The sequence below is a fragment of the Leucopleurus acutus genome (assembly GCF_964270905.1).
Source record: "Leucopleurus acutus genome assembly, chromosome: 13".
NCBI lineage: Eukaryota > Metazoa > Chordata > Mammalia > Artiodactyla > Delphinidae > Leucopleurus > Leucopleurus acutus.
In genome coordinates, this window is record NC_139155.1 from 6115905 (window position 1) to 6130912 (window position 15008).

A 15008-nucleotide genomic window follows, 5' to 3' on the forward strand; every position below is an offset into this window, starting at 1 on the left:
TTCAAGAAAAAAGTTGCAGCCATAACCTGGAAGGATTAGGGGAGCAGAGCAAAAGCCTTAGCATCTGCCTGACTGTCTCTTGGTGAGTGAAGAAATGAATAGAGGACCTGAGAGCCTCTGTCACAGACCAGGTCCGGGATGTGCACTCTCATTCCATCAGCACTGAGGTTTGAGCCGAAGTGCAACCCTTCAGCCCCAGGCACAGCCCAGGAGGCAGGCCCCTATTTATGAGAATTTGATCTCAAATACAGACATGCTGGCCAATGGGATATGGGAGGAATAAAGACATGGACAAAAGGTTTGGGTGCCCCTCTTTTTTTTCCCCTGGGATTTCCTTCCTGAATTTCCTGGATCCCCCTTCAGATGCAAGGACCACCCATCGGTCTAGGAATATTTCAGTGGCCACTTCCTTGGCTACATTACAACGACCTGTGTCCTGGGAAAGCAAAGAGAAGGGAAAACATGTTAGACATACTTGAGTGGACGGATTTAGCAAAGACCAACTTTCCCTTCTTCTACCTTCAAATTGCTATTGAGAAATACAGTGGTTTCCCTTAAGAAAAATTTTAACGTCGCCACTGTTTCATTGAAGGATATTTTTTTCCAAAAAATTATTTTTGTAAATAAGATTTTTGGATGCAAAAAATAATTACTATCCATTCTTAAACATGTCAACATTCTACTGCCAACTTGTGTCGCTGACCAGTTTTCAATGACCCTCCCTCCCCCATCGGTGACCTGTTTCCTTTGTCATCTATTCACCATCTACTAACTGCTCTAACCGTGCACTAGCCACTCTTTCTCAACTCCACTCCCATCCACTCATCCCCCCGCCCTAACACACACACACACAACCCCCACGCTGGCACAAGAATCGCACGTGGGTCACACAACTCCCTAGGGACCTTCTGCTATTTTTTTTCCCCTTTGATCCTTCTACAAGTACATACGTGGGCAGGTACACCCGGATTTTCTGAGACGCTCCTCCGGGCTCTCCATCCGTCAGCTCACCCCCTGCTCCTTTCTCGAGCCTGTAGCTCCCCTTGCAGGCACCAAGTTCAGATGGAGTTGGCGTTCCGCGGGCGCGCAGTCTCTCTCCCTCTCTGTGTTCTCTCTCTGTCTCTGCGTCTCTCTCTCTCTCTCCCTCTCTCCCCTCCCCTTTTCTCTTGGTCCGGCGGTCTGGCGTTCTCCTTCTCTCGCTCTAGCTCTCCATTCCATCCTGCCCCATCTACCCACTTTCCATTAAATGGACGGAAACACACACACACACGCACACACGCACGCCCGCACGCAAGCACGCGCGCGCCCCTCTCTATTTGATCACTTTACCCCACCGTCGAGGGCCTGCAGCTTCCGGGAATCAAAGGGCCAAAAGCTTGACGGAAGGAGTCTTCGAGGTTGCTTCCAGGGCTCGGGGATTCCCCCCGGCCTTGGGGGTGACCTCATTGCAAGTTATTGGTCTGTAGACCTCTACCCTCTCCCGGCGGCTCTGCTGGGAAAACGAGGGCAGGACAGCAACGAGCGTTCACCCGCACCCGCGCGCGCGCACGCGCCCACGCGGGCTGCCCCGAGCCGCAGCAGCAGGTGCCAGAAGGTGGAGGTCAGGCCGGGAGCCCGGCGGCGGCAGCAGCCCGGCAGCCACCAGTCTCCGGGCCACTCTCCCGGCCCTTGCCTCTCTCTCCTGCCTTTTGAGGTGACCCTAGTCTTCGCAGCAAAGCGCCTGTCCGCTTTCTACCTCCTTTAATTCTCCCTACGCCCACCTCCTCACCGCCGTCACCCCCAACAGGAGTCCCAGTCCGGTCTGCGGAATGGGAGGCGCGGGGGCTGCGGCTGAGCGCCCCTGGGGTCCCGCGCCGCCGAGACGGGGGCCGGGCGTCGCCGGCCTCTGCTTGACCCGGAGGTGCGGCTAGCGGCCGGTGGGCGCGGGCGGAGTCTGTAGCGGCTGGAGGGCGGGACGCAGCCGGGAGGTTAGGAGGGTGGCGCTGCAGCGCCCAGGAGGGACTCCCCGCTCCGCGCGCTCCAGCCCTCCTCGGGCCGCCCCGGGTTTACTGTGCTTCATATTCATTTATTTGCATTTTACAAACTGGGTGTTTTTTCGGAACTGTTTACCTAGCAACTCTTCTTTCTTTCTTCCTTTCTTTCTTCCTTCTTTCTTTCTTTCTTTTTTTTTTTTTTAATTTCCTCTTTCTCTCCGAGTTGAACGCGCTGCGCGCGCGCGCGTCTGTCCATGAAGGGGTGGGGTAGGAGGTGATCTGTGTTTGCCTTGGGGGTTTTAAATATTTTGGGGAGGGTGAAGGAAAATTGCTAGAAGCCCGTGTCTTCGCAGGAGCAGTTTGTTGCGGGCGACCTCCGCATCGGGCCAGTTGATAAAACGCGAAACTTTTAATGCTGCCTTTGCCTCCGGCGCGCCCCTGCCTCGTCTCCCAGCCCGAGACCGGAGTAAATGGCAAAGCCTTCACCCCCGAAGGGAGACAGAACCCGTTTCTTCTAGACAGATGGAATATGAGGGGTGGGGGACAGATCTACCGGAAATTCTAATCGTTAAAAAGTGAAAATTTGAACCCCGAAAGGGATTTTCACATGGCGGCCCCTCCCCCTTGCACGCCTTTTATCCCGCACGAGGATGCAGCTCGGGATTTGCCGGCGCGCTTCTGGCCCCCTCGGCCCAGGCTGGCCGAGTGACGGATCCCAGCCTGGTCCTCTCCCCGTCCCCCTCCCCTCCCCCCCGCCGGGATCGGAGCTGGTGTGCTGTCCTTGCTGCTGCCGCCGTCGCCGCCCCATTCCGCTGCGCACCAGCCCCGGGGGCGCCGGCCGCGCGGAGCTGCCCGATTTCACGCCGGCCCCGGGCTTCCCGGAGGGCCGCGCAGCCCCAGGCGATGACTCAGGCGCCCACCTGGTAACTGTCATTTTCCCGCTCCCCCCACCCCCACCGCCCTCCCGTCCCCGCCCCCCTTTGCCACCTCGGTTCCCCTCCACCACCCTCCGGCCCTCCTCCCAGACGCCCACCCCCCGCTCCTCTTTCCGCGAGATCGCAGAGGTGGCGCGCAGCCCGGCGAGCCGATGACCGACCCCTTCCTCCGGTCTTCAATGCCTCAGCGGAAGATCCCCAAGGGCTGGAGAGAGGAGGGCTGCTGGACATCCTCCCTCGGAGGCTGCTCCGACCTGCTGCTCGTGGTGTATGAAACTGGGGACTGAGCGAGCCCCAGCCGCAGCCGTCCGCTCCGTGGCTGCCGTCGGTCCGGACTGGGCCCCGCTCCTCTCGCCGCGCCCGCCGCCCGGCCCCGGCTCGGGACACCCCAGGGCTCGCCCGCGCGCCGACTGCCCGCGCGCCCTCCTGACGGCTGCGGCGGCGGCGGTGATGCAAAGGAGGAGGGTGCTGCCGCCGGCGGCGCTGATGGTGGCGCCCGGCGCCCGGGTGTGAGGCGCGCGTCACGGCGAGGATGCTGCTGGCCTCGCGGCGCTGAGAGGGCGAGCGCGAGCCCGGGGCGGAGGACGCACGGGTCCGGATCTTGCTGCCGTGTGGGCTCCGATCTCCTTCTTTCCTCTCTCACTTCCCCCCCACCCCAACCCCCCTTCATTTGCTCTTGGTTTGCATATCCAAAACACCTCTCGACTCCGACCTCTCCCCGACCACTGGAAGTCTCCCTGTCTCTAAATGGAATTAGTGGAGATCGGAGCCTCGGGTGTAACGAACAGACATGATCTATGGACGCAGTTTGTTTCACAGTGAGTACCTTTCCCGCCGCGCCGGGGCTCTCCGGGTGCCGTCCTCCCCGCCTGCCCTCCCTCGTGGCCGAACGCGCAGGGAAAGCCTGGCCACCGCAGCGCTCCCGCCGGACCGCGCAGGCCCCGCGAGTCTGGGGCAGATGTAAACTTTCTGTATCGCAGCATCATAGAACCGGCGTGCGGGCTGCGCAAGGCGGTGGTCACTGGATCGCAGAATCTGCCGCGGAAAACAGCCTTTCCGTGGGCAGGAACATCCCGGGGCAGAGCATGGCGAGTAGTTCGGGGGTGGGCACGTGCGCAAGAGCGAGGTGGCCTGTGGAAAGAGGGAGAGAGCTGGCCTGATAGTTCCTTTCGGGGGCTTCTGAGCTCGGCCGGCCCGCCTGCCCACCCCCGTGGGTAGTTTGTGGTTCACCTGAACGCAGCCCCCGAGGGGAGGGCGAGGGCCAAGCTCAACTCTTCCGGAGAGTAGATAGCCCTCTAGTGTTGCTTCACGAGTGTGTGGTGCGCGTGCAATTGGGGCGGGGGGGGGGGGAGGATTGGAGGAAAATAGTGTCAGAAGTCATCGAGTAAACGGCAGTGTAAGAAAATATATGGTGGAAATCTCACAGTTTTATAAAGCAAGGATTAGGGTGGCTATGCCACGCAAAGGACCGGCTTTGCCGCTGTGTTAATCACAGCACACGCTCCACAACGTGATGCCAGCAGAACAGGAAAAGCTGAGTGAAAACACCCAAACTCCAGCTTGATACTGATGGCTGTACACCCGGGTGTGTGCGCGTGCGTGTGTGTAGGTGTAGAAACACGGCAAGTTAAAGTAAGACTTTTGTTTTCCTACCTGAGCACAGACAATAGCAACGACTGATATTTTCATCTAAAAGCAGAGAGCCAGGCTAGAGTACAAAGTACAATAATTGACATCATTTCTCAAATACTAATAGCAAGGCCCACAGACTTTTCCTGGAATAATCTTTCAGCATAAATTTGTAAGATCCTGTAGTGAGCTTTAGTTAAGGAAAGCATTATGAATTATACCTTCCCTCTTCCAAATGCGTTTTTAAGTGGACGTATGATTATACACCTAATGGAACTTAGGGCTTTTAGGTAATCGAGCAACAAAGTCAATAATAAAAACAGAAATAGAGAATGAAAAATCAGAAATTATGAAGACTAGATGACTTTCATGCTTTTCTCAGTTTTAGGCTTTGCAAAAATATTAAGTAAATCAAGGATATGGAAGTAAAACAGAAGGGCAAGTTTCAGTGGTCTTCGTAGATTTACTGTTAAGTTACAGATCAGAGGCTCTTTCTGATACTGGAAAAACTGACTCAATAAAATGCTTATAGAAATAACCTTTCTCAAAATTATAAAATATTTCTGGATAATAATAAATATTAAATCAAAGTTAAGGCTAGAAGAGATGAATTTCAGAGCTTAGAAAATGCTGAGGACTGGCGTTACTTGGTAGTTCATCATTTTATAAGAAATATTTTTAATTATGCTGCTTAATACCGTCAATCCACATTAGTCTGTTTTTCTTCTTTTCCCTTCCCCCGACCTGCCATAGAATTTTGCCTAAGTATTTATTTTCTAAAACACGATAACATGGTTGATGAAAATACAACTTTTCCTTTTCACCCTTTTACCTGCTGTCCCTCTTTCTTCCTTTAAAGATGCTAGCAAGGTCATTCACAAAGAGCAGCTCAGACATACTCCTGAAATCCTGCTGTAATGGGACATTAGTAGGTGACAATATTAACTCTTTAGTCTTGAAGTCTGCATTTGCCTTAGGAGTTTGGGTCTCAGCCATTCCTAACTGGCATTACCTCCTGAGGAGATTCCTAAGTTGTCCTGATTTGTACAATTTATCAGTACAAATTTGTACATTTTATCAGTTTTTGCAAGTTCTGAGTCTACTCGGAATAGTTAAAAGTGATAAAGTAACCTTCTTTGATATCATTTTATCTTTAAATTGTTATGTTGTTATAGAATTTGATCATTTCAGTGTACATTAAGCTTTCTAATTTTTCTTTTTTTGTTTCAGTTGTAGCAAGTTTAATCATCCTCCATTTGTCTGGGGCAACCAAGCAAGGAACAGGTGTGTTTCTTTGGAAAAATGCAAGTGGAAGACCTCCAATCACTTGCATTTTCCTATTTTCCCCACATTCTTAATATTCCAGACTATCTGAGCATTTTATAGTGTGTATAATTGATTGGTTCTGACTACGACACCATTTAGAAGTTAATTTACTAATGGATATTGTAAGAATGTCCTCTCTATTTTTAGTTTTATAAAAAATTGGATAGTGGCTTAAAAAATTTTTTTTTTTTTCCAGAAAAGCAAAGCACCTCAGAAACGAAGTCTGTGCAGTGTGGAAGTTGGACAAAACACGCAGACGGAGGTGTCTTCACCTCTCCGAACTATCCCAGCAAGTACCCCCCTGACCGGGAGTGCATCTACATCATAGAAGGTGAGGAAGCCAGTGCCAGAGCTGGAGAAAACATTCAGCTAAATCTGGCCACCTCTAAGCTTTGGATGGACAATATGCATATAGACATTACAAAAATTGGTTTTGGAGACCATACACATAAATATCTCTGAGTGAATCAAATAGCTGTAAAATCTGGGGTCCAGTTAATTATTGAAATTATTAGTAATGGTTTATAAACAGGTAAATTCTGGGAAATAAAAAGAAATCAACAACAGTTTATTTCGCAGCTCGTGTAATTGATTTGGAATTCTACATTAATGGAATGGATGCATGGTTGGCATAATAGTACCTAATGTGTAACCGTTTGGGCAACTGGTATCTTTTTGGCTTAATAATTAGTAGAATAACCTATACATTTGTTATTTTTCTCTTAAATAATATGAAGCACAAAAAACATATTCTCGTCGGAAGTACATCTATGATCATATTTTCCAAATGTCAATCTGAATAGCAGTTGCATTAGTTTGTGCTCACAAGTGATATTTTCGTACTTTCATGCCAAAGTCAGGATTCCAAATGATGATGCTTCTTTTCATCATTTTTTTCCCCAGCTTGAAGGATAAAAAGTGCTGAAAAAGGGATGCAGTTCTCTTTGAACATTTCCATTTCCATTACCCTTGTAGACATCTCTCTATTAAGGATGATACTGATACATGAACATTTCATCTAGTGATAGAAGTTTTCAATATTATGTGTTAGTACTTAATAGCCCAAACCTTTCAACCTCCCCAACCCCTGTGTTCCCCCAACACACACACACACACACACACACACACACACACAGAGTTACCTTAACAAAGATGGTATTTATGCTCACTGTTTACTTATAAGCAAGGAACATGTTAATTTGATAGATCTTTCAAATTTCAAGATGTTCTGGTTAACTGATTTCAAGACTTTCATTTAGAAATGATTTTTTTTGTAATTTCTGGACCGAGATCTTTCCTCTCTTCTTGTCATGCTTCAAGTTGAACTTTTAGCAAAGATACACCATATTACAAGAAGAAGAGAGAGAAATAAGCTCTGATAATAAAAGCATAAAGTTGAGAAACTGAGCTCCGGCAGTTTTTCTTCCTCTTATGATAGATAGAAAAGGAGACTGAAATGTGGAAATTCTGGGTTAAAATTAGCTGTTTTTTCTATCAAGTTAATATTACATATCTGTTATGTGTAGTAATACATATACTGTGTAATTGTATCGTGTAGTACTAGTTTAAGATCCTCGACTGATTGAATTTGAGGATGTGAAAACCCACAGATACAAATAAAGAGGGCCAAGGTAGGGACTTGAGACTTGAACATCCTTGGATTTTGGTGTCCAAGGAGGGTCCTGGAACCATCCGCCTCCCCTCTCCCCTGCTGCCTGCAGGGACCTAGGGACGACTTGTGTACATATACATAGATATTTAATCATAGAAATTTGGTATTTTTGTTGTCCCTGCTGTACATATAAGGAAACTGAGGCACAGAAGGGTTAAATGTCTTGCTTAACTTCATATAACATAATCTGTGTTTTGAAGCAACAGTATTTCAAAACTACAAATTATTAAAAAGAATAACATCAACTAATTCTCTTGTAATTCCGAAGAAAATCTTTGCATGTTAATTGTACTTTCATGTTTATTCTTATTGATAATTTAAATGCATTGCTAACATTTGATTCTAATATCATGCACATATTTGCATTCATTCGTAGTCATGTCAAGGACAAAACTTAAAAGTTGGGCAATAAATAGAACCTCCTGTCACTGTTAATCATACTTCTGTACCCATCTTGAAATACTTCATACTTGTCTTTTTTTCCATTCATCCATTCATTTAACAAATATTTGCTGAACCACTCTTGTTCAGAGAGTATTGAACAAAATAGACATGGTACTTGCCTTATGGAACTTACGATGTGGCCTGGGGACTATGCTTTTTTCGGTAAACAATCTCAAGTGGCCCCGAGATGAGCAGTTTTGGAATAGAGAGAAAGACAAGAAGTCTATAAGGAGGAAGAGATGCTTACACTCAGTTCTAAAGAACATTCAGGAGATAATCGTCCTCTGTGTAGAATAGCGTGTGCAGAGGTTCAGAGCCGCGGTGAGGTTGGTTACACACGTGTAGTATCATAGGGTGTCTGCAGAGGGTGAGGAGAGCAGCAAGTGAGGAGTCTGAAGGGCAGGTGGCCTCAGATGAAGGAGAACTTGGCATCCATCTTCCACCCAGGCAAGTTTGGACTTTATGTTACAGACAAGCGAGGGCCATTGAAATAACTCGAGAAAAATAATAAGGTGAGATTTCGATGAAGAAACTAGAGGAAGAGAACGTAAGCTGAAACTATTGTGAAAGGTGGAGTAAACCGTAGGAGAAGCCTGAACTACAGAAGTGACATTGATGGTGGAGTCAAGGGAACAAATGAGAGGTATTTGGGAAACCGAGTCTTGCGTGACCGGATGTAGGGATGAGAGAATAGGCAATCTCAGGACTATTCTAAAGTTCTGGCTTGGTGGTGTGTTACATGGAATTGCCATGTCAGCTAAGGAATAGAGGTAGAGAAAGAGGGGGTTAAAGGAAAAATAATGTGTTCCATTTGGTGTTCATGGAGGTGTCTCATGAAGAGATGGGATGTGTGGTCTTCAGTTCAGTGGATAGCTCTGGGATAAAAATATATATTTATAGGTGATAAATATAGTGCTTGCTGTTGAGGCTGCGAGTATGAATAAAATTACCCAAAGCGTATTTGGAGCACTATAACTCTTTTGGAAAATCCAGATGCTTGGGTCTGCCTCCAGGAATTCTGATTCAATTGGGCTTAGACGGAGCTGCAGACATTATTATATTATAATCTCTTTCCATTGGGATGCTAGTGGCATCCAGAACCCTGGTCTAGAGAGAGAGGAAAGAAGACATAGAATAGATTTCTGGAAAATGACATGTAAGGGAGGGCAGAGTAAGGAGAAAGTCAACACGGACTGTGAAGGAAAAGCCAGAGAATATCAGGATCCTATTGTTTTTGTAAGTCTCTAATTTTCAAGTAATCGTGTATCTCAACTCTATATACATTTTGATACCCACGCATGCAAGGCTTTAGTTTCAAAGCCATTCAAGGGTGATATTCAGTATATATTTAAGAACTTGTGTGGGGGGACAGTAGTCATTCCGAATGATTGCTGACCACGTGGGAAGCAGGGCCTGCCATGGCAGGACTTAACTTTCAAGTTTCTGGAGGGGACTGGTCTTTAAAGAGCATCAAGTGGCTAGAAAGCAACTGAAGGACTCAAGACAGCAGTTTACTAACTAGGATCAACGTGTGGCCATTTCAACAGCTGTAATGGCTATTCTGGGGGTACTCTGGCTGAGTATCAGCCTGGAATGCCAGAATCTTGAACAGTTTTGACCGTGACAAGGGAAGAATGGAAGGGCACTAGCGAATGCATCCATGTGGAGGTTTATGGAGCGGCTCACCCTATCAGGCTCTTCCGTGGTTATTTAAAGAGCTGTAAACACGTTTATGAAGATAAATTCATTTATAATTCACCCAACAAAGATTTTTTTTTTGAGAAATTCTCAATGACAAGTATTGTGCATGAATGCTGAAAAAAGAAGGTGAATAGATATGGGTTTTGTCTTTAGTAAGTAGATGTAGAGAGGAGATTTTTTTTTTTTAAAGCAAGATTTTCCCACATAAACAGGAGTTGGATTGGAGGTATATATGTACTCAAGAAAGTGGGAAAACACACGAAAGCCTAAAAGAGCATGCTGTCTTAGAAAACATGATATGCCTAGAGTGGCCTGAACGTAGGCTGTATGTGAGGTGAAAAGACCCTGGCAGGGTGAGCTGTTGGATACTTCTAAGAAACCTATACGTCAAGTGAATTGATCATTTTCCTATAGCTGATAGAGAGTTGCTGAATAAGTTTAAACCTGAGAATGACATGATAATATTTGCGTTCTAGGAAAATTACTCTTAATATCCCTCCACACACACTTCAATCTAATCAACACATCTAATTGGGACTATTTGAATGGGTTAACTCCATGCTGAACAGTTCTCAAGTTTCTGACCTTAAAACTGGATTCTCCTGAAGATGTGGGAAAAGTGACAGAGAGATGCCTCTCTACTTTTTAAACCTGAGTCAGCAGGTTTTCACAAAACTACTGTGATTTATTCATTCTGTGTTAGATATTGAAGTGGTCATTTTATATCAGATAATATTTTGTGCAACATCATCAGTTTTAAGAAGCATCTCTTAGACATTATTATGGAAGTATTATCTCTTAGGATGCTAAGAATAACAAAGTTGCTTAGCGTTTCTATGCATATCACAGTCAAAATTTGATAGGAGTTATACAGATAAAATCTGAAGTACAATCAGAGAAACCAAACTACGGATTTAAAAAGAACCTTCTAGGGCTTCCCTAGTGGTGCAGTGGTTGAGAGTCCGCCTGCCGATGCAGTGGACACGGGTTCGTGCCCCGGTCCGGGAAGATCCCACATGCCGCAGAGGGGCTGGGCCCGTGAGCCATGGCCTCTGAGCCTGCGCGTTCAGAGCCTGCGCGTCAGGAGCCTGCGCGTCAGGAGCCTGTGCTCTGCAACGGGGGAGGCCAGGACAGTGAGAGGCCCGCGTACCGCAAAGAAACAAAACAAAAAGGACCTTCTAGACATAATCTTTCTTTTTTTTTTTTTTTTTTCCAGCTGCCCCAAGACAGTGCATTGAACTTTATTTTGATGAAAAGTACTCTATTGAACCTTCTTGGGAGTGCAAATTTGATCATATTGAAGTTCGAGATGGACCTTTTGGATTTTCTCCAATAATTGGACGTTTTTGTGGACAACAAAATCCGCCTGTAATAAAATCCAGTGGAAGATTTCTATGGATTAAATTTTTTGCTGATGGAGAGCTGGAATCTATGGGATTTTCAGCTCGGTACAATTTCACGCCTGGTAAGTGGGGGCTTGTTTTTTTCCCTATATCTTTTCCTTCCTTGATTTTCTATCTTCATACTATAAGAACTTTTGTAAGACAACTTTATAATTTCCAAAGAGTTTCCCAGTTCTATTTAAAACCAAACCTACAATACTTTCTCTTTTCATTTCATTAATTCCGAAAGGAAAATAATTTTTCTTTAAAATTTAGCCTACACTAGAGGTACGGCATAGTGACTCAGGGGTCTACATGGTCATCAGCAGCACAGTTAATTAGTTGGACTTCTGTTACGCTGAAACGTGTAATTTGAGAGGCCGTCTGTAATAGAGAAACTAATTATGCATTGAATCCCAATAAACTTGAAAAGGCAATTGCAATATTGTAAAATGTATCCATCAAAATGATCTTTGGAGAACTCAAATAAAAAATTCATTTGTTCTGAAAATTATAATTTTTTTTGAAAATTATAATTTTTAAAGCAAATGGGTCTTAGTATAAAGCAGTCAGTCTAATCTCTTTTCAGAAATGCAAATTGCGAAGAGTTGTGGTAAAAGGAAAAGTGAGCCCCGTTGCAGCCAAACACCCATTTGCAAGGTCTGGCCTGCATTAGCTGTTATATATAATTATCTATTCTATGTCAGTTTTCCTTTTAACCTGTTGCTATTAAAAAGGGTCTGTGATGTTGACTGGCTCACTTTATGATGAGTTATCATTTAATATAATAAAAATTGGTTATATTTTTAAATTGCAAGAACATCAGGCTGAAGCAATTTGAGATTTGATGAAGTCACTTTTTTTTAATGGAAAAATGACTCAACTTACATAAAGGACATTATTTATTTATAATTACATTTTTTTAAGTTTGTACATATTGTTTTACTCAGGTTATAAAAGACAATACATTAAATTGGAATGTATGTAAAATTTGTTCAAGTTTCCATTCCATGTTACAGAGGTAACATCAGAGCAGGGCTATGATACTCAGTTCAAGCACTAACATTTTTGAAATAATTAATATAAGATTAATGATGACTTTTATTGTGATATTATGGTTTAATAATATAATAATTAAAATAAGTAAGATATTAACCCTACCATATGCCTTAGCCTTAAACATTAGGAATATTTTTATAATATCTCTAAGAGACTGTGGTTTTTATTATGCTTTGTTAATAATATTGGATTGGTCACAAAAGTCATGGGTATTTCACATGTGGCAGTCAAACCGATTCGATGTGTTCCAGGAAGGTGTAAACACTGAGATTACTTTATTAGTGCTAGAGTTTTCAATGGAAATATATATATATGTTTTCTTAACTGCTAATTTTGAGTATAACTAGGATCTAAAAATAATGGCACATGGTATGATCTAGGCTTTTGTAAGTTATATTTTCACCTTGAGACTGGTGATCATGGGAACAACGTGAGGGGATCTAAAACTGTAGTTTCATTAGAGATGTAGGGTCAACTAACATACTTTATCGACTTAAGCAATTCTATCCACGTTTCTAGCTCTACTTGAGATACATAAATGGTGGCGTTCAATCTGATATCCTAGATTTTCCAAAGCTTCTTTGTTCCCAAGCATTGTTCTTTGCTCCTTGTTTCTTTAGATCCACCTTGCTTCATCTGTAGAAGAAGATTTTATTACCAGGAACATCTGAATCAGAGGGGAATGTGAGGAGATGATTCCATGTAATTAAGAATGAGTTAAGGATAGACTGAGGCTTCTGCTGTCACTCAGAGAAGCTTGAGTGAAGGGTGCCGGGAAACCTACACTTGGCATCTGAGGGGAAAGCAGGACCATAAAAAGGAGTTGTGTAAAACTTCCATGACTGCACAAGTTGACACGCTATGGCCCAAGGACATTGCCTGAGTGGCGCAGTCATCTACAGCTCATTCCATAAAGAGGCAATATTGAGGAAGCCACTTAGTTAATGTAGGAGGAACTGGGTAGGGATTAGTGATCATTTAGACAGCGTTTAGGGAATAGGGAGTCAGGCGGGCTTTAGTTTAATTTGGGCTTCATTTTTACTTGGTGGTATGCTTCAAGCGGTGACCTGTGGGAACTGAGAGAGCTCCTCAAGTCAACTTAATCATTTACGTGATAAAGCATTGCTGAAATCTCGAGGGCCCCAGGGTGGGATGCACATTCGAGGAGAGATCTTCCCACCCAGTCACCCCGAGAACTGGACTCCAGCACAGCTGTGAGGAACACTGGTTTTGGAAGCAGATTGGGCTTCCAATTCTAGATTTCTTATTTCTTGCTTGCTGTAAACTCTGGACATGATCCTTCATGTTCTATGCTTCAATATTTTTATTTGTAAAGTAGGGATAATGTGGATTACTCACAAGATTGTTTGAAGATTGTTTGATTATCAACCAATGCATATTTATGGATTTCTTCACTTCCTATAAGATCTCAACTGTTGATAGCTATTATTGTATTAACTTGATCACGTGTTCTTTAAAAGTAAAGGAGGCTTGGCATAGTTTATTGGGAGAGCAAGTGTCCCAGACTTTTTAAATTACAACTTCTCTTCCCCTGATTTTTTGGAATGGATATGAAAAACTAATACCACACGATGTCACTTTTCCTTATTAGGTTTAAGTGGGCCTAAGTCTCCACATGAGGCTTATAGTTATTTCTGATAGCAGTCATAAAATACGTTAGAGCAGAAATAGCAGTAGGAAGCCTAGGTGGTCTTTATTATTTTTGAGAATTTACCATAATCTGGGATCTGGATCTTAATTTACAGTCCCAGAAACTTGATGTCAGCAGTGAGAGGGTACCCACTCTTAGGAATGAATCACATTAACCAATATACATATATACATACATGTGAATGTACACACATATACATACATATGAATATACATATATACATGTACATATATGTACACGCATATAAACATACATACTTTTTTTTTTTTTTTTTTTTTGCGGTACGCGGGCCTCTCACTGTTGTGGCCTCTCCTGTTGCGGAGCACAGGTTCCCGGACACGCAGGCTCAGCAGCCATGGTTCACGGGCCCAGCCACTCCGCGGCATGTGGGATCCTCCCGGACCGGGGCACGAACCCGTGTCCCCTGCATCGGCAGGTGGACTCTCAACCACTGCGCCACCAGGGAAGCCCACACATACATTTTTAGTAAGAATTCTTAGAATCACACAGCTCAGTGTTTCTTGTAAGCGACCATACATGGGCATCCAGATTAGAATCAGAACATTGTACAGTGAGTGTGAAATCCAAATATTGAACCATGTTGAATAGCATCCAGCGAAGGTACATGATGATTCATCTTGATAACATGGACCATTTTTCCCAGTGATGCTCTAGGTCCCAAATTGCCATGGTCAGTACCCCTGTCCAGCCTTCAGCTTCGGCCATGCCTGACTGGGACACTAATTTGTGTCAACTCTTATCTCAAAACTTGTTTCTATCTCTTAATATCTGAATATCTTTGACTTCCTTTCTGAGTCAACTTTAAAACATAGCCTTTTAATCCCTTGCTCCTGCGTTCCTAGAAGCTACTTCTGAACTGGTGGTCACTGAGAACTAGCCAGCTGGAGATCATGTGTGGACTTGGAGGGCAGGAAGGCAGAGCCAGAGAAGATGCCACAGATACACACTTAAAGGGGTTTTCCAGCTTCGGGCACATTTTGATGACTCCGCAGTTTTTACGTTATGGATGTGGTTGTCTGTAGATACTGTGCCATTCCCTGGGTCCACAGTGCAACGGTGAATCACCTAGAAGTATAGTCTAGCATGCACAAGAAGGATCGTGAGACTGAGGAACAGTCAGAGAGAAGTCAGCCTGTCAAACCCCCAGGGCCTGCAGAAATGAAGGACAGCGTGAGGTTCGAAAAAGGGCCAAGG

The 15008-nt window shown here is 44.7% G+C and overlaps 1 protein-coding gene across 3 annotated transcripts in view; it reads left to right on the forward strand.

Annotated features, from left to right (window-relative positions):
• Positions 1-3698: 3698 nt before the first annotated feature.
• NETO1 (neuropilin and tolloid like 1) overlaps positions 3699-15008 on the forward strand; it is a gene marked incomplete at both ends in the record, with an annotated part of 87034 nt that continues 75724 nt past the window's right edge. For 2 of the 3 annotated variants that reach the window (XM_082852649.1, XM_082852650.1), the window contains 4 exons: positions 3699-3726; positions 5768-5821; positions 6060-6194; positions 10897-11145. In XM_082852649.1, coding sequence (XP_082708775.1) covers positions 3699-3726; positions 5768-5821; positions 6060-6194; positions 10897-11145 — 466 coding nt within the window. Of the gene's footprint in view, positions 3727-5767; positions 5822-6059; positions 6195-10896; positions 11146-15008 lie in introns of those variants that run through there. The other variant, XM_082852651.1, reaches the window with a different exon arrangement.